Source organism: Cyrtonyx montezumae, unplaced genomic scaffold (genome assembly GCF_038088225.1).
Source record: "Cyrtonyx montezumae isolate F1298 unplaced genomic scaffold, pur_monq_1.0 scaffold_2, whole genome shotgun sequence".
Taxonomy (NCBI): domain Eukaryota; kingdom Metazoa; phylum Chordata; class Aves; order Galliformes; family Odontophoridae; genus Cyrtonyx; species Cyrtonyx montezumae.
In genome coordinates, this window is record NW_027071936.1 from 25,730,417 (window position 1) to 25,752,148 (window position 21,732).

The 21,732-nt window shown below is 42.6% G+C and overlaps 1 protein-coding gene across 8 annotated transcripts in view; it reads left to right on the forward strand.

Annotated features, from left to right (window-relative positions):
• Positions 1 to 21,732, forward strand: part of WDFY3 (WD repeat and FYVE domain containing 3) — a 131,267-nt gene that overhangs the window by 15,681 nt on the left and 93,854 nt on the right. For all 8 annotated transcript variants that reach the window (XM_065736695.1, XM_065736687.1, XM_065736691.1 and 5 more), the window contains exons 2-4: positions 12,658 to 12,752; positions 16,360 to 16,568; positions 20,682 to 20,805. In XM_065736695.1, coding sequence (XP_065592767.1) covers positions 16,389 to 16,568; positions 20,682 to 20,805 — 304 coding nt within the window. In that variant the 5' untranslated portion in view covers positions 12,658 to 12,752; positions 16,360 to 16,388. The remainder of the gene's footprint in view (positions 1 to 12,657; positions 12,753 to 16,359; positions 16,569 to 20,681; positions 20,806 to 21,732) is intronic.

Below are 21,732 nucleotides of genomic sequence, written 5' to 3' on the forward strand. Positions count from 1 at the left end.
CAGGTCTGGAAAGGCCAGGTGGTAGACTCCTGTGACTTGGCAGTGGTAATGGGACGTGTTTTTAGGGAAAATAAGACGCTTTTCAGTGAGAAGTAAGGTAGGCATTAATGGTTTGTGTTCAAATAAGCTAAAAAGTAGCATTTGAAACTGGAGGCTCTTGTCAGTAGTAACATTTAACGTGTGGCAATTCACTTACTTGTGCTGTGGGCTGAAAGGATGTTTTCTGTTGCTGATTTGTTTCCCTGATGGAGGATTGGGGCGGACATTGTATAACCTCTTAGGCAGCAGTGATTATGCAACTGATGCTGTAGTGGAGCCCAAGTCCCTTCCCAGTCCCTGGGCACCAGCTGCTGCTGTGCTGGTTGCTACTTGTTATTTTTTTTAATAATCTTCTTCTCCCTCTTCCCCTCAACCCTGCAGCCTGTTTCTTCTGCAAACTTATTTTCTTTCTCATGCTGTTGTTTCTTACTCTCCCCAGTGTCTGTTAGACAGTGTCTCGCTTGTTTTTTTTCTTCAGTTCAGGATGCTGCAAAATAAAGCTGCCCTTGTATATCATTCAAAGTATGAAATGGATAGAGAAATGTTAGTTTTCCATGAGAGCCAGAATTGCTTTGTACTTTATAGATGTCATTAGAAAGAAAGGAAAAACAAACAAACAAAAAAACAACAAAGCCAGGCGTTTGCTTAGATCCAAATGAAATGCTGCTACAAATGGTATTTGCCTAAGCTAAGGTCAGAAGTTACGATTTCCTGTTCTCAGGATATTAGAATAAAGTAAATATCTGGTGTTTTTTCATCCTTCAGAGGATGGGCCTCGGATATATTTATTTCCACTTTTCTTCCCACCCCTCCCCTCCATGCTCACACACACTTTGGATCACCAAAAATATATAGTACTCCCGTGTACAATGAGTCAATTGTAAGCCTCATTCTTTTCCAGCCAAGTGATCACACTGCAGTAATAAAGGCAATAGAAACAATAACACAGTGAATGCTTTGTAAAACTACTGTAAATCTTGCCTTATTTGCCCTTAATTTTCAGGTGGCAGTTTGGTGTGCTGTCTCTGTCTGAGGATGTGTGAAGTTTCAGAGACCCCAGGTGGGTCATTCTGATCTGTTGAAGCCATCAGTAACACGTGTGTGCCACACAGAGTGGTGAGATGGGAGCCCTTGGAAACCTGTCCTGCAGGATTCTGCTTACACATAAATGGAGCATACTCTGTGTGGTCCCAGTAGATGAGAAGAGATGGTTGATCTGTAATAGCATGTTGGTTGCTGATTTTCTTGTTTTCATAGCAAACATGACCTATATCAGTCATAAATAGGCTCTAGCACTTAATGTCCAATGCTGGGAAGCAATTTGGGCTTCATGTGCTTAAAATCCTTACAGAGTCAGTAACTGTTTTGCTAAAGAAGCAGTGTATTCTCTTGGTTAGTGTCTGCACTGGGGACTGAATGTTTGGGTAGAGATCTGTATGAGCGCTGTCTGTCATAGGAAACTGTCCCTTCGGTGTGAGCTGGTTTTGCTTTTGTGCTTTAGAGGTACCACAATATGTGAAGAAGGTGTTCTCTTTTGCAGCTGAAAGTGTGGATGTGTGGCGTGTAGTCCAGTCTCTTCTATTCATATCTCTAATCTCCAGATTTTTCATGGGAGGAACTTTCATTTCCGTTTTCTGTTTCGTTTCTCAAGTACGGCCTCACTCTGCTGTACATATTCAATCCATTTTTGATGGTCACATTTGTCACTGGGTTATCGCATTGTTTCTGCAGCTGTTGAAGACCATCAGCACTCAGACCTTTGCCCCACAGTTCTGGCACCACAAGTGCAGTTGCATTTATTTATTTATTTAATTAATGCAGCAATGGAAGGGATTTAGAAATCAATCTTTAACTTACCAGCCAGCACTTATAGGCCTGCCACAAAGCACTTTGGAAAATGTGTTGCAACCCAGAACAAAGCATATTTGTGGCAAACGTCCTTACACGATATTTCCAGCTCGACAAAACAAATGCCTGAAGCTGGTACACATGAGCTCCTTTGGTACTGAGACGTGTGGCAGATACGTTTTTATCTCAAACCTGCTTCAGAGCTTGACCGGAATCCAAACTAATGGCTATTCTTTAAGAACTTGAAGTTGAGTGTCTTGCTAGGAGTCTCTTTCTGCCTTGTTCACTGCAGAGGAGAAGGTGATGATTTGAGACGTTCCTGTGGGGTTTTCTCTTTGCCTCCTGATGCCTGCCTTGACATGTGGTCCTTGGACTTCATTTGTCTGGTGGGAGAAGGCAGTGCTCCTCAAGAAGGCATTAATCACTTTCCAGCAGCTTTGATAAATGAAGTGAAGTATACATAACTTTTGGAGTGCAGCGCTTAGGTCGTGGTGGTGTATTTATTGAGATCACTTTGAAGACTTTTTTTTTTTATTAGGTTCCAAAATAGTCAGCAGTTGAGCTCGAAATCTCAGAAATTGAGCAATTTAAGAGGAAGTGGTTTCTTGGTTGCTTTGGAGAGTGGTTGATTTCTTTCTTGCTTTAAATCTGGTGGTTTCTTTTCCAAGCTGCTGTTGTCTACATCTCAGTTTCCCCTCTTGACTCAGTGCACTGTTGAATCGGTTACCAGAGGTTTTGTGGGACATTGGGAAGGGGCATTTCTATGTGAGTTTCAAGTTGCAGATCAGGGTTAGCGTCAGTTTGCAGTGGTGTAAGGGTAATGCTGGAGATGAGGGGCAGGTTACTTTATAGTCAGTACAGCTCTTGGAGAATTCACAGCTCAGTCTGTGATGCCTCCTCTGTGGACTGCTGCTGGAATTTTGTACTAAACTACAAAAAATGTTTTTAAGAAGATGGGCATTTTACAGTTTCAAACTTGTGTCCATTGCACCTTGGTTCTGTAGGAGTAACTCTAACCTGCGTTACCAGTTAAGTAGACATGAAAATAATTTCTATCAGAGCAGTATTGATCAGGCTATTTAAAACTGCTTTCCATTTCATATTTGTTCAGGGACAAAACCAAAGTGTCCCCGTTTCATTGCAAAAGCAGCAAAATCTTATTGCTGAAATTGATCTCTTAATAGAAGAAGCGATTTCACCTTGACTGAGACTTGTGGGGCAGGGACTGTATTGTCTGACAGTTGTTGAAAAGCATGCAGGCCCAGTGTCATGGTCAGGCTTAAAAACGGTATGAGGTCTAGTGAGAGTCTAATACCAGAGCAAACTGGGAAGGTGTCGACATCAATAAGCTCAATTACTTTTCTTCTGTGGTGTTTCTTGAGTTCTGATGAAATCTCATTCTGCAAATGTGGTTATTCTGTTAATTTGTGGCGTTCAGCAGTTTGTTTCCATATTGTGAGCTGAAAGAGTTCTGGTGTTCTGAAAAGCCTGAAAATTCCTTCAAAATAATGCCTCCCAGGGTTGGCTTCATTACGCTAATTTTAACGATGCGGGCAGCAGGCCAAGTGTGCCATTTCTGTATAGCATCTGTTGGAGGTTGCAGTCATCGCACCGTGATCAGCCTGTGTCTGAATGGCAGTAATCCATCCAACCCAACCCAGCGCTCCTGCTGCTGCCGTTTGTGCAGTGACATTCTGTTTCTCTTTTATTTGTTTTCCCCTTTAAAAACCAATCGGAACACAAATAAATGAGAGTTTAAATAGCTTTAACAGACAGGATTTATATCTTGACAGGTGTTTTTTTTTTCCATGTTCAGTTATTTCTTAGGCAGTAGAATTATAATGAAATGTTAAGATATTAGGTCCTTTTTTTCCCCCCTGTATGGATATATATATATATATTTTATTGCTTTGGTTGTGCCAAAAATTATTTCAACCAGAAATACCAATTTTAAAAATTATCTTTTAGTTTTAACTTTACAATGGGAAGAATGACTGTGACCAACTTGGATTTCGTTTATTAGATTTGTAGGGCTTTTGCATTGTTATGTTTCAGATGAGTAGTAGAGAATGAAGCTGTAGAAGAAGGACAGCAATGAGGCTTGCATAATGGAGGAACAGATCCTTCAAAATATGTTTTGAGGAAGTTGAGTAAGAGCACGCTGAGGGGAAGGAAGGTTCAGGCTGTACATCGGCTCAGCTGCTGCGTCCCTCTCCCTGTGAGTCACCCTCACCTTCCTTCCACCAACAAATGGGAAAAAAAAAAAGAAGAAAAAACCCAACAAACCAGAAGGGAGCCCCCATGCCCCTCCCCACAGTAACTGCAGCACAGCTGCAGATCCACACTTGGAATTCACACATGCACAAACTACAAACTATTGGAAATGATGACTAATGAAGGTGCGATTCTGTGCCCGTGCTAACAGGGAGGACTGGGTGACCATGGGAAAGTAAGTCAAAATGTTGGTCTGTAGATGCTTTTGTCTTAACATTTCCTTCTGTGGCTGACCATGTGGACCATTCTAGTAGAGATGTGTGTGTGTGAAGAGAGGTTGCAACTCCACATTGGAAAATGATGTTTCCTCGATTTAGGTCATTCCATCTTGATAATTTTTTCCCATGTCTGACAAAAAGTGCCCATTCTGAAGTGATTTGGGTCTGAAGCTTACTTCCCACTGAATCTTTGTCGAGGCCTTGTGCTTTGAGGCCAAGGTTCTCATTCTGCCATGTTCTGTTACGCAGTGCATGTCTGAGCTCTTGGCAGAATGGGTTTCCTTGGTGCCGTATACATGCTTTGACAGAAACAGAACTTTGGGAACTAAATGCTAACTGCATCCTTCTTCGCGCTCTTTAGGACTTATAGACAATGTATCAGAGAAGAAAAATGGGTGTTATTTTCTTATCTGAATGTGGTCCAGACTAACAGCGGTCAGAAATGCTCGTAGTGAGATGACTTTGGCCAGGAACCTCTCTCATCTGCTATCTCAGAGGAGAGGAGAAAGCAGTGAATGAAAAGACAAACAGAGGAGTTGTCAGGGGAGACGCAGAGGGAAGCTGGGTTGAATTTTGAGTGTGAATTTAACAGCATGAGGTCTGCTGTGTGGAGGCTCTTTTAGAAAAGCACAAAGTTAAAATTTAGTTACAGTGCTTGAGCAAATGAAAGCCCATCATCTGAACATTTCTTTGAACTGTTCCTGTTGCGAAGTTAAGCCTTTCTCAGAAGCTTGGGCTGCTGAGTTAAAACTGCTGAGCGCTGCTTTGAGAAAAATGAGGAAGGAGCACATCATCAGAAGCTCTGTGGAAAATGTTTGGAGTAACTGCACGCATACCCTTCTTTTATTTTTTTATTTTCTTTTTTTCTTTCTTTTTTTTTTTTTTTTTAGAGCTGGATCTGCAGTCCCTTAGGTTTTCTTTGGTTAAAGAAGAAATAAAACTCCTTAGACTGCATGCCAGTGCTGTGCAGCATGGGCTGTGGGACACCTCTTTTCAGCTCTGGGAGTCTCTGAATGTGACAGTGGTCTTTGACTTTAAATGCTCTTTTCTGATTTTGCACTGGAGGCCCACATGGTTACTGGGACATTTGGTGCTGTTTAGTTCATAGGTGGTTGTTGGGAACTGAGACCTCTTGTAGCTGTACCATTGAAGATTTCTGATGTAGCCTATGATAAAATAAGGGAGGCTTTATTTTTAGGATTTATATTTAACGTTGCCCTCAACTTGCTCAGTTGCTGTCATTTCCACACTGAGTTGTGAAGCGGTGTTGAGCAGTATCCAGCAAAAAAGAGGTACAGCCTTCCCTGAACAGTGACATTTATTTAAAGAGGAAGTCATTTCTTGCAATAAGTGCCCTTAAAGCCTAAGGCTGCTGACCAGAAAGGCTGTTGTACAGACCAGAATTAGTGAGCTGACAGCCCGGAAATCAAAGCTGCCCTGCAAGCAGTTTCTTCCCAGCTCCAGAGAACATGTGGATGAGAGCTGTGCTGCCCAGAAGTGGTGTGAGCAGTGTGCTGAGCCCAGAGCAGGAGCACTGATGGGAGCTGCGTGCAGCCTGGCTGCCCCCTCATCTACACTGTTGCTTCCTCAGCAGTAATTCCTTGCATGACTGTCCTCGGGAAGAACGTTACTCCTTACAAGCAGTTTTAACCTCTGTTGTTTCAGGTTATGCCTACTGTGTTATCTTCCCACCATGCATTGGTTGTTGTGAAGAGCCCGGCTTCATCTTTGTTCCTCTGATAGCCTGTGGCTTTTTAATATAGGTCAGCCTTCAGTTAGGAGATTGTAATCTTGTGATTAATTAAAGTAAATAACAACTAATATGAGCTTCAAATTAGCAGCTGGGATAGCATAGTGATATATTGATTACGTTATGTAATACAACACCACTGAGTTGGGCTGTATTGAGTAAACTGGCACGCTGACACTAATTAAGAGAGAAAAATCTTTACTTTTGTGTGTATTATTTGGAACAACTTAAACACTTCTTACTGAAACAAAGAAATAGCACCTAAAGTTGTGTTGCAACTCTTCAAAATATCATCAAAGCCGACTGAGCTTCTGTCCTCGGGGAGATAGCTGACCTCCATGTTTCAGAAATTTAGGTAATCAGGGTTTGTCTCTGTATCCAAAGGGTTTATATGTGTATTTATTCCTGGGGAGAGCTAAAGGATTAGCAAGGCATTAACTTTCTGAAATGAACACAATCCCTCTGTATTTTACTGGGTTCTGATTTGATGAAGCAGAACATTACGTTCATTCAGGAAGATTTTTTTAACTCTTTCATACACAAAATTAAAGGTTGTTTACATCATTCAAACAACAACTCTGTATTTATACTTGATCTAATTTGGGTCTTCTCTGTGGGTATTTTATCAACTTCAGGCATGTACATCAGTGCTAACCTTGATGACCACAGTAGAAAGCTTGCCTGTCTGATCTCTTGGGTGCACCTCTTGCTTAGGGATGAGAACCACTTGATAAATAACACCTACAACAAAAATTTCTGCCTACACTGTGGTGGCAGCCAAGCACCAGAGTTTGTTTCTCAGAGAGGCAGTATGATCTGCATCCTTGGAGATGCTCAGAGATCACCTGGCTGTCTCCAAGCAACCCGATCTAAGCTGACCCTGTGCCAAGCCAAGGTTGGAGCACGTCCCCTTCATGAATGCTTTCCAACCCATTTTGTTCTGTACTTAAATACAAAGAATAGCCAGTATTTCCATGATAGGAATCAGTCCTGTAATAAGACCTAATTACTCTATTTGAAAACCTCTACTTAAAAACAATGCTCACTTTCAAGCAATGTTTAAGTTTAATGCTACAAGTGATGTGCAAGTCAGTTGAATGTACCTATATAGGTACATCTTGGGGTGAATTTCTTAATACTTACAGATTCTGATTTCTCTGTACAAGAAGCACATTTTTTCCTCATAAGAGCAGAAGACAGTCTGAGTGATAGTGGATTAATGTCTCCCTGGCAGGGAGTTCTGTAAATTAGGGATTGAATGCAGTATGTGAAAATATTCTAAAGGCAACTTGAAATGAATTTTCCCAATTTATTTAAATGTACAAGTTTGTGATGGTTCATTTTGAGAGGGAATTAGCATTTATTTCCATTTGGAGCAGCTTATAGAATTGTAGATATTATCAAAGCGTGCAAATTTAATTAGGAAGTAATTAAAGAGCAAAATAACATTGAGTGTGCACTAAGATTTTCTTATTCTTTTTTCCAGTGTAGTTTTGGCCTTGGCTTAATGTAAATGCTCAACTGATGGAGCATTTCTTCCTCATTCCAGTAGCACAGAGATTGCATTATCTTTGTGGCTCCTTCTGTGACTGCATCAACACTGAGGCGAGACCTGGGCCCTCCCACAGACCTTGCCTGCGCTGAATGAGACCTGCTCTGTTTCCTTGACTTCCATGTTCCTTTTTAAAAGTCAGCGTTGATGCGGTGAACTTTTGTTGCTCGTGAAGCCTACTTTGTGCCAAAGCTTGGAAGTTCTGTGTTGCTGTTCTGCCTCTGCATATGGGCTGCTTCTGGAGGAGATGTTAATGCAGCTCTGTGAGGTTTTGGCTCCTTCTGTCTTACCTCATCGACATTACCACATTGGAGAAGATAAATGTGAAGCCATGCTTTGCAGCGTTGAGGTGAATCTGTCTGAAGTAAAACCCGTGCAAGATTGGAATTTTTCTGGCATACGTGAGAATGGCTTGAAAGGCATAGGAGGACACAGGGCCTGTCTGGTGAATGCAGCATTGTTTGTGGAGAGCTTGGCAATTTCCTGTTCTGTTGTTTGTTGTTCTTTTGCTTGTCACTTCTAGGTGAGTTCAATGGTAGGGAGCAGTGCTTAGCAGTTATATCTGCGAAGGTGGCTGTGATGCTTTGTCACTGTGACCCCTTTTGTTGGGTTCCTCCCTTCTGCTGTTGAATTTGAAATCGTCTGTGTTTTGAGGATGTGCTGGATTTGGAATAGCTTGCTTCCCACCTCCCTACATCCCTTCCCCGAGTACTATTAACTGTAGGGAATACAAGTTGAGGCATTTGCATTACCTTTAATCCAGTTATAACTGTTACCGGGCAGTACAACCGCCATTGTGTGAAAAGCAGAGGCTTAACATGGTTACAGTACTGATCAGTGCTTATGTATGTGTTTGGAGCTTGGAGAGAGCCCAGGGTTGTGCCCTGAATCATGCTTTGTCTCACAGTCGTACAGCAGAGACATCTGTAAGTCACACAGTGTTCAGGATCCCCCTCTACCCTGCTAATGTGTCAGGCAGTGGTGGTGTTTAGCTTTGAGGTGTGTGGGATGTTCCCTGCCCCAGATGGTACAATCCTCCTCATACTCCCTGTTTTCTGAGCTGTGTTACTCCTGCTCTTGGGAAAGGGGAGGACACTGAATTATGGACTACCACATTCTGTGCTAAGTTGAAGACTGAATGAAGTAATATTTGCTAAGAAATGCTTAACCAGACCATTATAACAAATGTCAGTAGACTCCTTTGTGTCATTTTTGGTGTTTTCTGCTGTAAACCTCTAGGCTGAATCTGTGAGGGTGCACCACGTGTTGTGATGCATTTTCCTCCTTCGTCTTCCCTGTGCATGAAGCCAGTGGACCCTTTGGCAGTACGTCTGGAATGTGAACAAGGAGAATTCAGACACTGTCTCCTACTGGCAGTGCGTGGTCCTGACTTCCTCAGCCTGGTCTGTTCAAATGATGTGCTGTACAGTCACATCCTTATACTACCCATGGTCTGGAACATGGGTGCTAGGCATGCATCAGTGCTGGAGCAGGCAGAAGTTGGACCTGCATTGCATGTAATGCTGCAATGCTTTTGCTTTCAGTTAGAAGCAGAATTTTAATCTCTTGAACATGGGCTACCGGCACTTGAGTGCCTTAATTCCCAGCAGCTCAGGCTTCAGTATCAGGATGAGAGAGAATGGCTTCAACTTGCACCAGGGGAGATGCAGGTTGGACAGTAGGAAATACTCCTCTGAGAGAGTGGTCAGGAGCTGGCACACACTGCCCTGGGAGCTGGTGGAGTCACCAGCCCTGGAGGAGCTCAAGGAACATTCAGATGTTGTACTGAGGCTTAGTGGGAACTACTAATGGATGGTTGGACTGGATGATCTTAGAGGTCTTTTCCAACCTTGGTGATTCTGTGATTCTATGATCAGTGCTTTGCTCTGCTCCTACTAACTTGTTTTGGTTTTCTGTAGTAAAGCATTTCTCCAGCTTAACGCTCGTGTGAATTTTTGACACTGGGCAGAACATGGCACTGGCTGGTGGAAAGGCTGTTGAGGTCTGAGTGGGTTTCTGTTGAACTCCTGTGGTGTGTAACAAAATATCTGGTAATGCTTTAGGCATCTTGTGTTTTAGTATTGTGAGGGCACCAGTTCAGTATGTCACAACTTGATAAACTCCTTTGTCCACAGAGTGGTGAAGTGAGGGGAATATAGCTGAACCGGATAGTGCTTGTATTTCTTGTATGGATTTCAGAAGCAAGAGGGAGAAAATGAGTGGATCTTGTGACGGGTCCTTGCTCTGTTGGCTTTTTCCAAGAACAGCGTGATTTGAGATTCAGCATATTTTGTGGGATGTGTGGTGAGGGAAGCAGCACATTGTGTTTATTTTTGGAGTTTCATAAAGAGTGTCTAGAAAGTGCAGAGATATTTATTCTGTGTAAAATTAGGGACATAACTAAAACCTGTGCTTGGGAGGTCACTGCAGTGCTGCCAGTGTTCTGTGTCAAAGCAAGCAAAGTACTGAAATGGACAGGGAGAAAGGAGTAGTGACAGCTCATAGGCATGATACAAGCCAGAAATCACTTCTGCATCATTGGGAGTGAATTTATACATATCGCTTCCAGTTCTGAAGGAGAGCGTTTGGAAGAGCAGTAGTCCAAGTTCAATTGTCCTTTGTTGTGTATTTTTTTAAAGTAAGAAAAAGTGCATTGAGTTTAATATGTACTGACCAATGCACTGTGTGCTTTAAATAACACCAGAAGAGAAACTTTATTCATCTTCCTCATCTGCTGGAAAAACATTTTTGATGGGAGAAGGAGTGGTTGGACATAATTATTCAAACAAGTTTAGGTTGCACGTGTAGGTGTGGGTGTGCTCTGGGTGTGTGAGGGATCATTGAAGGAGTGTTGTGCTGGGCAAGTGGAAACCTGCTGACACCTTGTAATGTTTGTTGCATGTCATTTCCTTTTTCAGGAGGTAACTGCTACTTACACATTTCCAAAATGGTTATGAGAATGCTCCTACTGCTGAATGGTCAGTTTGAGTCTTTGTGTGCTCCTCTTCAGTGCTGGGTGTCAGAGCCCTATTGGATGTCTGAGGTCTGCCAAGAAGAGAGCTGTCAGCAGCAAGCGAGGTGCCACGTCTTGCTTCTCACAAAGGAACAGTGCAGCCCTATTCAGTACTGCAGGGTCACTTAGGTACCCGCTGTGAGACCAGGGGAGCTCTGTTGAGCTCACAGGTGGCAGGAGTAGATGGATAGGGCTGTTTGCTGTGTGCCTAAATGGTCCTTTAAGATGGATGAACGCGAGTCTGGATTGTTGGGAGAAAACAGATCCTTGCCTCCACAATGAAGAGGATGGGTTTTGTTTTCTGCAATTGGTGCACCATTTCCCAGAGGTGTTGATCCTTTGCAGAGAAGACATGAGAGAGAGAAACCAAGGAAGCAGGCCTGGTCAGACCACGCTGTGGAGATTGTCCAGAAATGGTTCTGCATTCTCAGAATGTATGGCACTGCTTTTGTCCATGTCTGGAGTGGTGGGAAGGCAGTGCTGCTGACTGTCCCTGCTCTCTGTATACTTGTATGTGTGTGGGCCTGCCACCTCACTTCCCTGTAGGGAGGACATGGAGAGGCTGATAGAGCCTGAGCTGTGCTGGCTGCTCACAGAGCATTGCTGTTGTGGCCAGGATACTGAAAACTGAGCTGTAGTGTTACTTTACTTAGTTACGCTTCTGATGATGTCAGACTTCTTCTGTACTCAAAATTCACATCTTTCTGAGCCTCTGCCTTCCTTATTTTTTTTTTTTTTTTGCTTGCTGTTGTGGAGTAGGGAGTGCCATTGGCTTTGCAGTCACTGTTGGTGATTCTGCCGATGACAACAGAGAGACATTGAGTTTGGCCGATGCTAGATGTTAGTTGACATAATTAAAGTGGGCATGGTTTATTTTTGGCACCAAGAGAGCTGTTCAGCTCCTGTGGGCTGTGTTCACACAGTCCCTCCTATCCCCTGTGCCCTTTGGTTTCGGGACTGCAGATCAGAGCTGTCCCATTCTGCAGTAAAACATTTCTTAAGTCATTGTGGCCCTGGTGCACTTCTAATACAGAAGCAGGGCAGCGTAAGGGATCAGGACTTAAGGAGACAAGGTGCTCTGTGCATGCCGTGGAAAGCATTTGTAGAAGAGGCAGCTTGGTGCATGCAGACCCTGATCAGTGCTCCCACAGGATTTCACACTGAGTAACTAATGCCTGTGGAAGGGGAATCAGAAGCTGTCTCTGTGGTTTCACTTCCTAACAGCATCATAATAAAACAAAATGGTTTGTTTTATTTTTTGATGGAAGCTGGAAGAACTGCTGATGCTGCACTCTGATTTCTGCTCAAGCAAGCTCACAGTGTTAGGGTACTTGCAGCACAACAACTGGTCAGTTGAACTTTGACAATTTAGGCAGTGCTACTTAAGTCTGGCCTAAATGCACTTTGATCTGATTTGTAGAGTATACATAAGATTTTTGTTGTCTGTATTGAACAAAGAACTCGTTCATGGTGTCCTAAGGTGTGGCTATTACTGCTGAGCTCACAGACCTGCCAACTAATTGATTTCTGTTTTCAGTGCTTGCAGTGGGATTGGATCAAAACGCCATATAGTTATTAAGCACCACATCCCTCTGAGGCAGGCATTATATGAATGCCACCTCTCTGGCCAAACCTTCTGAAGGCACAGTGATTATTTGCTGCTGCTTTTCACTTCTGGTGTTTTTGTTTTTTTTCCTAGAATCTGTGTTATTTTTGTTGTACAAAATAAAATGAATGAAGTATATTTTTGTATTGCTACAAGGTTTTCCTTGTTGACGTGGGGTATGTCTGTACCACAGCATGGGTACCTGCACTGATGGTGCTTAGCCTGGAAGGTTGGGAATCAGAGCCGAAATCAGTGCTCTACATGTCCTAGGAGTGACTGCTCTTTGCAGTGTAGCAAAGCTCTGATTTTATTGGCATGTTTGTGTTCTAACCCCTGTTCTTTTCTTACCTTCCCCAGTGAATGGACAGCATTGCTCTTGAAGAGGAACTTCAGAAAGGAATGGGCTCTGTTTTCCTGAGGCTGTTGGCCCCGATCCCAGGAATGCTATAGAGGTCAGTGCTGTGAGTTGCAGAGAGTCTGTGGAATCAACCTTTTGGTTTGTAGCTGCCATGCTGCACTTTGTTTGCTGTCATACAAACAGGGTTAATATGGGCTGCATTGGAGTGCCATCAGTTTAAAATTGTTCAACTCAAACCAAACTTAGGGTTTCTTTTTTTTATTGGTGTAAAGGCAAATGGAAATGCATCTACAAAATATATAAATGTACTAATTGGGAGGAGCTGACACGAAGTGCAGGAGGGGAGATCTCTCTGTACTTACACAGTGAATTTCCCGTGCTGGTACCCAGAATGCAATGTGTGCTGACCTGGACCACTGCAAACCTTGTGCCTCTAAAGGTCACCTTGACCTCTGCAAATTGAGTTCAAGTGTTTTGTGGGTGTACGGCATCCATCATCTGTGCTGCTCTGTGCAGCATCTGGGAATGGAGCTGGCACAGGAAAGTATGGGCTGGGTGGGCTCAGTTTGTTCTTCTGATCAAACCTCCATGGAGTAGAGCTTACAGAGCCCCAGGGTGTGGTTGGATTTGGCTTTCAGATGCTTCCTAGTGGTGGCCTGTGAGTATCAGCACCATGACAGTGTGGGGTGATGTAGATTTTGGCTGTGCAGCATTCACTGATTTCTGCATGCTTTGAGTAAGCAGATGTGAACAGATGGCTTTGGATGTTGCTGCAAATCCTAGAGTAATTTGATTTTGATGTGAAGAAGAGCATCATTCTTCGAGCTGAGTCCAAGTCATGTATGGCACTGGCAGGAAGAAGGCGGTGCAGATGTCTTCAGGTGGCAGAATAGGGAGTGCCTTCGTTCTGGACCATCTGTTGGCAGTGAAAGGTTGAGGTATACTGCTTTCTGCTGGTGGTCGTAAGACAAAACAAACAGAACTGCAGTCAAAATATTTGTATGGGTATAATCCCAACCAGCAGCTATCCTTCCAGTTGGCAAACAACTGTACTCCTTCCCAGTGCATTGTTTCTCCCAGTATTTTAGGGTGATTTTTTTTTTTTTAATTTTAGATGAGCTTGGACATATCAGTGTTTAAATAGGATAAGTAAATACTGTTATTCAGATCCACAGAAGCTTTGCTTTCTGTAAATGGTGAATTGTCCTTCTCACATATCTTAAGATTGAGATTTAATTCAGAGCATACAGTTATCTTCCTGTATTTCCATGGAAATTTTGTGCTACAGTAATAAAAATGGACTGTATTTGGAGTAGAAAAAAATGAAATTTTAAAATGCCTCAGATTTATATTCACTTCTCAGTGATGTTGTTGTGTTGAGCCTCTGCTCACCTATTTTCTGACAGAAATATGGCATAATTCCAAGAGTGGTATGCACAGCACACACTGTTCAGTTGGACTTCTTGGTCAGTGCTGGAATGGCCAGTTCTTGAAGTGCAGCTATGTGGCTGAAGTAGTGTAAACTGCCATTCTCAGTGTGTGTTTGGGCTAAATGAAGCCATGGGATATTGCTGATTTAACAGAAGTACTGGCAGAACGAGCAAAAGTCAACAGCAGCGGTGGGTGAAATGACAACATGTTCTGTATGTTATATATGAAGTTACCAGTGTTTTGTGAGTCAGTAAAAACAAATTTCAAGTATAATATGTATGGAGTTTAATAACACTAAAATACAGCTTCCCCACTGCACAGGAAGCAAAGTTTTGGCTCAGCTGTGGTATTCCATATTTCATTTAAATCAGTTATCCTGCTGTCATAGTACGATAAATGGAACAGTTTGGGAAAAGATCTGGGATTCCTATAGAAACTGTGTTGTTTCATAGAATCGTACAGGTTGGATGTATCCAATCATAGAATTGTACAGGTTGGATGCTTTATCCTAAGATAATTTAGTCCAACCCCAACCCATCCCCACCATGAGCACCAACCATGGCCCTCAGTGCCACTTCTCTATGTCTCTTGAGCACCCCCAGGGACAGTGACTCCACCACCTCCCTGGGCAGCCTGTTCCACTGCCTCACCACTCTTTTTCAGAAGATTTGATTCCTTATATCCGACCTGAACCTCCCCTGGTGCAGCTCAAGTCCGTTGCCTCTCATGCTGTGCTATTCATTTCACTCTATATTGTGTGTATCTTCCTGACCTGAAGACTGTAAGCTGTGTTATTTCTTGAGGATAGTATAGTAAAAGACCACAGCCACTTTCATCTCATTTCTCTTGAGACATGAAAGGTCAGTGCAAGTTTGCAGCAGAGGCTGGCAGTTGCTGGCACTTGTGTTAGAAAAGCTTAGCTGTTTTTCAGTGGCTTCTTGTTCCTTTTCTTTTGGGAGGGGTGTGTTATACCAAAATGTTTGTTGCCATCATGTTTTTGGTTTTTTTCTTTTTCTTCTGAGATCAAAGTGCAGTTTTATCAATACATTCCAGAAGAGTATTTCATCTTAGATTAGGCAGAAAATGTATTTCTTCTTGTTAAATTCCTCCTACTATCCCTGCTTCTCCCCCCTCCCCCCCAGCCGCTGTCTTGTGACTTTATCCCTGGGTTCGATGGTTCTTCAGTGACTGATATTTCCCTCTGTTATTCCAGTCGCAGCACCTTTGGTATAATTGCTTCTCCTTTTTGTAACTGACCCTTCATGATAACCTCTTATTTAAGTAGAGGTAATTTGATTAATTAAGGTAATTTAAGTAGATCAGCTTCTTGACATTTCTTGCTGTAAGGCATTTTCTATCCTTGAATATTTTTTTATCCCTTTTACTGACCTTGTTCAGTTTTTAAGCACTGAGAAGTGGACACTAATTCCATCGACTCTTTCATTTTTGGTCTCCATAAATTTACGTGTAGAAATCACTTTCTGTTGCTCTTCACACCTTTCCGTACCTGAAGGTGAGCTTGACAGTGCTTCCTTTTCCAGAAGTGTTCAGCAGGCTACGTCTGAATGATTGATTTACTCTGAGCCATTCAATTCCCTTCTAAGATTTTTGTTCACAGACTTCAGTCTCAGGTACAGAAGAATGGCCCACGTTGCCTTGCGGAATGGTGCAGGGCTGTGTACAGGCACTGCGTGGTATCAGTGAGAAGTGTTACAGTGAGCTGCTTGTGCTCCAGGAGGGCGATGGTGGGTGGACTGGACAGTTGTGGTGTGAGATCAGCAGTATGTTTTTAGGAAGGCAGTGTCTGCTTGTGCTATGGAAGTTGAGGGAAAAAAACTACCTGTGTATTTGTATTGATACAGCCAATGTTCGAGAAGGTGTGGAGGTCTCGTTTGGTTACACTGTAAAGTATATAACCATTATTCTAGAATTATTTTGAGAATGCTTTGCAACATGTCAGTATCATTTCTCTAAATGCTATGAGATGAGCATTGAAGAATCACAGCAGCATCTCCAGACAAAGAGCTGCACGGAAGTGTTTGCTTGGGCAGCTGTGATTGGTGCTGGAGGTGCTGGGTGTTGCCTTGTTGTAAGCTGTCTCCTTCAAACCCTCCAAGCATGTGCTAATCAGTTCCTAGCACATAGAATTACCCACCGGTGCAAACTGGCGTGGAACTTTACTGCAAGAGGGGCTGCTGCGTATTTACAAGCTATGATGGGATGGTGCCTGACTTTTTTGTATTCAGTGGTTTGTGTTTCTTCCTGCACAGGACGCAGGGGAGCTCCGGAAGCCGTCAGGATGAATATGGTGAAGAGGATCATGGGCCGGCCCCGGCAGGAGGAGTGCAGCCCCCAGGACAATGCGCTGGGGCTGATGCACCTGCGGCGCCTCTTCACAGAGCTCTGCCACCCTCCCCGGCACATGACCCAGAAAGAGCAGGAGGAAAAACTATACATGATGCTGCCGGTGTTTAACAGGGTAAGTCAGAGAGCCTGAGAAAGACTTTTGCTTTATTGAAACCAACTGCTCTTACTGTGTTTCCCCAGGACCTCTGGTTCTGGCAGAATGGAACTTGCTCTTTTGTTGGCATCCTGTGTTTTTTTCCATCTTTTTCTCATGTATTGTAAGTGGATGAACCCATCAGTGGTGATTTTCTTCTGTCTGCATTGTTTCTGAGATGCAGCCCATGGCAGGATATAGCTTCAGACACCTTTCCTACATAGCTTAATGTTTTTGTAGACATTTTTATCTCATGGGAAACAGAGTACCCTATGAGATTTTTTTCCAGGATGAAGTTGCCTGCTGCTGCAGTCTTTATTCTCCTCTTTAAGATGTGATTTCTAGCTTAAGGTTAGTTGTAGCAAGTTTGTACCCGTTTGTTTCTGTGCCAGCACCATCCTTGAGCCTAAATCACACTTCTCCGTTCTTGACACTTACTGTATTAATGCATATTTAGAGATAACAATCATGCTTGCTCTTGTCAGATTTTGTTTTTGCAAGGCTGTGCAAGCTGAACATTTTTTATCTTCTCTCGTGTGATAAATTCTCTATTCTGATTGCCCTTGCGGCCTTTTCCTTATGTGTTGAATCTGATTTACTCTTCTTGGCTAAGGGGGGTTTCAGTGGGGATCCAGTAGCTGCATTTGCAGTGACATTCCTATTTTACTGCCCCCTGTGCTTAGGCGCTGAGAGGTGGCTTGGAGCACGGCTGTGTCTGCTGCCACTGGCTTTGATAGGAGCTAAATCCTCTCCATGCCTTGTATCACTTTTAGTTCCTTTGCCGCTTCATTGAGCCTAATAACTTCAGTGGTGGCTTTAGGCTCTTGATTGAGCAATACATACAGAGATCTACATTTATCTTTTCTCCTGCTCTGACCTGAGCTCTTACTGCTGAATCTCCTCTTGAATGATGGATTTCTGGTCGTGTGCGCTATTGTGGAGAAGTGGAATCAATGATTAAGCTATAAAAGAGAAAAACTTGATTGGAAAACCAATTCTTTTTCTAGATGGATGTTTTGTTGAACATATGGCTTTTGGTGGTGTTACATGTTGGACTGCTTGCATGTTGTGTAGAAAAAGCAGTCCTAGTCTAGGTATAGTGCTAATAGGATTTTCAGGCTAATCAACAGCATGCTTCAGTAGATAACCCCCTAAATGTCATTCTATTGCCTCTGGGTTTTATTCCTAGTGCTGCAGGTAACCTGTTGTGTGAGTCTGGGAGAAAAAAAACAACAACAAAAAAAACCCCAAAAAACTCAGCTTGCTCAGTTCTTCCTTAATTTATCTGCCTGGATTGTATGCCCTCTAGCCATGAACTTTCTTAATTGTTTTTTACAAACATGCACAGTGGAGTCTTACTCTTGGCTTGAGCCTGTGAATAATATTTTGGTGCAATTACAACTGGAATTCTCCCTCTGGTGGTTTCAAGTAGCTGATGCTTCTGAGGGGGGGAGTGTACCCACTGTGCTCACTTGAGCACTGCATTGTAATCTACGGGCAGAGAAACAAAGTAGTTTCTCTTTATAGGTTGCTGGTTAATGCTGCCTTCTTCAGAGGATTATGCCTGAAGTCTGCAGGTGGCTTTCTTGGTTTATCTAGCCTTGTGTTTTTTGGAGTGTCAGATGTTTATGTTGGGAAAATCCCACTAGTTTAGCAGGGCAGATTAAGGCAAAGTTGGAAGTCGATAGGAATAAAAAAATTAGAAGGGGTGAAATATTTCCTTTCATTACAAGTCTTATGTAATGTGTTCAGTGGAAGAACTGGTAAATATCAATTTTGAGATGGCTTGATGCATGCTAAATTTGGAGGTGGCTTTCCTGTGAGACCTGCTTCTGTTAAAAGGAGATATCAAAACATTGCCAGGGATTTCTTTAAAAAATAATAATAAAAAAATCTTGTTTCTCAAGGATATTAGCTGTGAGCATTTTGTGGCATCAGTTAATAACTTGATTTGAATCGGACCCTGAATGCTTCAGTTAACTGTGCACGAGGTGGACTGTGTCCTTCTAGGACTGCTGCTGTAAGCTGAGGATATGACACTGATTTTTATTGAGTGCAGAGACCTAGGGTGAGGCATTAACCTGCTTCCCATGGGCATCCACGTGGCCAGTATCAGGCAGATAATGAATCAGGTGCTTTTTTGCTTTACCACCCAAGACTGACTGTTTTGGCAGAGGTAGCTGAAGTGTGTGGAATGAAGTTCTGTTTTATCTGGTTATTTTGAGAATTATTAATCAGTAGATCAGGAGGAGCTAGAGCAGCCTTCTGTTGATAGGCTGGCTGGTCTCGAGTAGGTCATAGCAGGGAACATGCATGCGCTGGGGCCTTCTTCACCTTCTGCAGCCTGTCAGTTTTGTGAAAGATGCAGGAATGCTCTCTGCTCTGCAGTCCCAGTTTGCAGGCATTTCCTAGTCGTCCTCAAACAATCATCTGCCACCAGTGCCTGGGCTTCTGTCTGCTTTATTCATTGGTAATGGCAGCTGAAATTTCCTATGTGAGGAACACCTGAGTTTCTGGTGAAAACTATTTTTATAGTGCGGAAATAGAGTGTTTAATTTTAATTTTGTATTTCTGGCTCTGTTTCAGCATGCCTTTGAAATGCAAGTAGGCAGGAATAATATTTTTGGCTGTTCTCTAACATGCCAGATCTATTGTTACTGAGTGAAGGGATAAGAAGTAAAAGTTTACACACAGAATTGAATCACAGAATTGCAGGGGTTGGAAGAGAGAGATCATCTACTTCAACCCCCCACTAAAGCACAGGGGCGATTGGAGAAAATGACCTTAAGAAAGATCATTTAATCTTTTAGCTTATTAGGGTTTATTATTTTATTTTAGTAACTTGTCAGTTGCAAAGCTCCTCAGTGCCACAGTTGCCTTGTGTCCCTGTTCACTGTGATGTTGTGGATGTCAATGCAGACACCTAGACTTCTGAGTGACCTCAGATATGTCTGCAGCTCAACTGCAACTGTAGCACTGATTAAGGAGAAAGGGAGAAGAGGCTGAAGTAGCATTTGAGTTCAAATCTGCCATTGAAGATTGTATTCCCTTGTTGAGAAGCAAATATAACATGTTGATCTAAAATGTAATAAAAAAAATGTTATCCAAGTATGCTGGCTAGTTGTGATGCTCTTTCAGGATATGCAATTAGCCATGAGAGGGGGAAAATAAGTCAACAGGACAAGAAGTACTGAGAACACTCAAATTCAGGAGGCTATTGTATTTTCTCATCACTGACACGAGTGATGGTGTCAGAATGTGGATGGCATGCTTCTTTCAGTAATTACTATCTAACATCATGCCTTTTTTATTTGTTATTTTTTTTGTGAGAGGAGTACCTCAGATAAGCAGACGGGGACTCCCTGCTGTGTGTAGTCTTTCATGAAAAGTGAATTACCCAAGCAACTTTGAATCCTTTCCAAGATAATTTCATGTTCTGTAACTTTGTGCAGTTGTATAGAGTTATCAAATATCTCCCTGTTAACTGTGAGTCAACGGATGATTTAATCATCAAATCGATACTTAATCGTGAAGAGTAAGTAAGTAGAATTAAGCAACAATTAATTAAAAAAATGTTAATGACTACTGCTGTTATGTTAAGGAGGACCTCAAGAATGAGGCCTTGGGAAATGTGGGACCTGTGGGGTTTCCTGGGATAGTCACTTCTGAATAGTGTCTTCTGGAATATTTCATGCTCGTCATTCTGTACTTGGAGTTCACCCCATGGGATGTGTTGGTCCAGCAGACAGTAAAGCAGTTGCTCTTAAAACAGAAGTCCTGTGGGAATGCTTACTGTGCAATGTGCTCTTTCCCGCTCCAGTTTTTCATTGTGCAAGAAAATTCATGGTTCTCTTCTCCTCCTTTATTTATCAGATCTTTCTCTCTGTATGATGGCATAATTTCACATGTAAGTGTATCTTATAATGGGCACTGTGGAAAAAAAAAAACAAAACAGTACAAGGATGAATAATGAAGCAGAAAAAAGTGATCTCAGTAGTGATACCCTTTGTCTGCAAGGAAGAAGTGGTATCTTATAATGATCCATGTAAGCAGGATTGTTTTTAAAATGTAACTATTTTTCTCCTGTTTTAGGTGTTTGGAAACGCTCCTCCAAGTACAATGACAGAAAAATTTTCTGATCTCCTACAATTCACTACTCAAGTGTCACGATTGATGGTGACTGAGATTCGACGGAGGGCATCAAATAAATCCACAGGTACTGCATACTGCCTCATGAAATGTCCATGATTATATATATACAATGATGTATGGACGTTGAAGTCTTCACAAGGAAAGTGTGTTCTGTCTCTTTGGGCTGAGAGAATGAGGCAGGTTGAGTTCTCCTGCCTGGAATATAGAGACAATTAAGTTTCACAAACTTGACAATACATCGAAGGCCAGAGTACACTGAGTTGCATCAACTAGTAGGACACAGAAGATCATGGAGATGGCTGCTGTAGCTTGCCCAGTGCATCTGTTGGTGGTGTTTTACCCCTCAGATATGTTTGTGTTTAAACCATACCTTTGAATTAGCTATTGGTCTAGAAGACATAGAATCATGGTGAGCAGCACACTGGGACCAGTATCCCCAGCACTGGAAGGATGTGTTTTGGCTCCTCTTTAAGGTCTGTTTATTAAATGCCAGAGGGAGATTTAGTTCTATACTGTAGCACTGTTGTGTCAAACCCTGATCACTTGCTGGAAGTTGCGTATTGGAGGATGATATGCTGGGAAGCATGTTGCCTTAACCTTGCCTTTTGTCTTCCTTATCTGAGTATTGTTTCATGGTAGGAGGAGAGTTTTTCTGAGCAGTGTCAGGGTTTTACCTTCTAGATATTTTTAAGTTCTCTACTGGCTTCTCAGTTTGCCTTGCTGGCACATGAGGAAATAGCGAGCTAGAAAAGACTCTGCAAAGCGTTACACACAGGAGTCACAAACTGTGCCAATTGCAATGCCTTTCCATTTTCAGTGGAGAGAATGACAGGAAAGTGTCCTGGGTGGACAAATGGCTACAGCAAATAGAACCTGTACTGCACAGGAAAACAGGAGCACAGTATGTAAGAAACATGAATGTCCAGCCAGCAGAAGTGTGCTGTTGGCTTGAGCACCTTTTTTCTTGGGGAGCACCTGTCACACCTTTCTG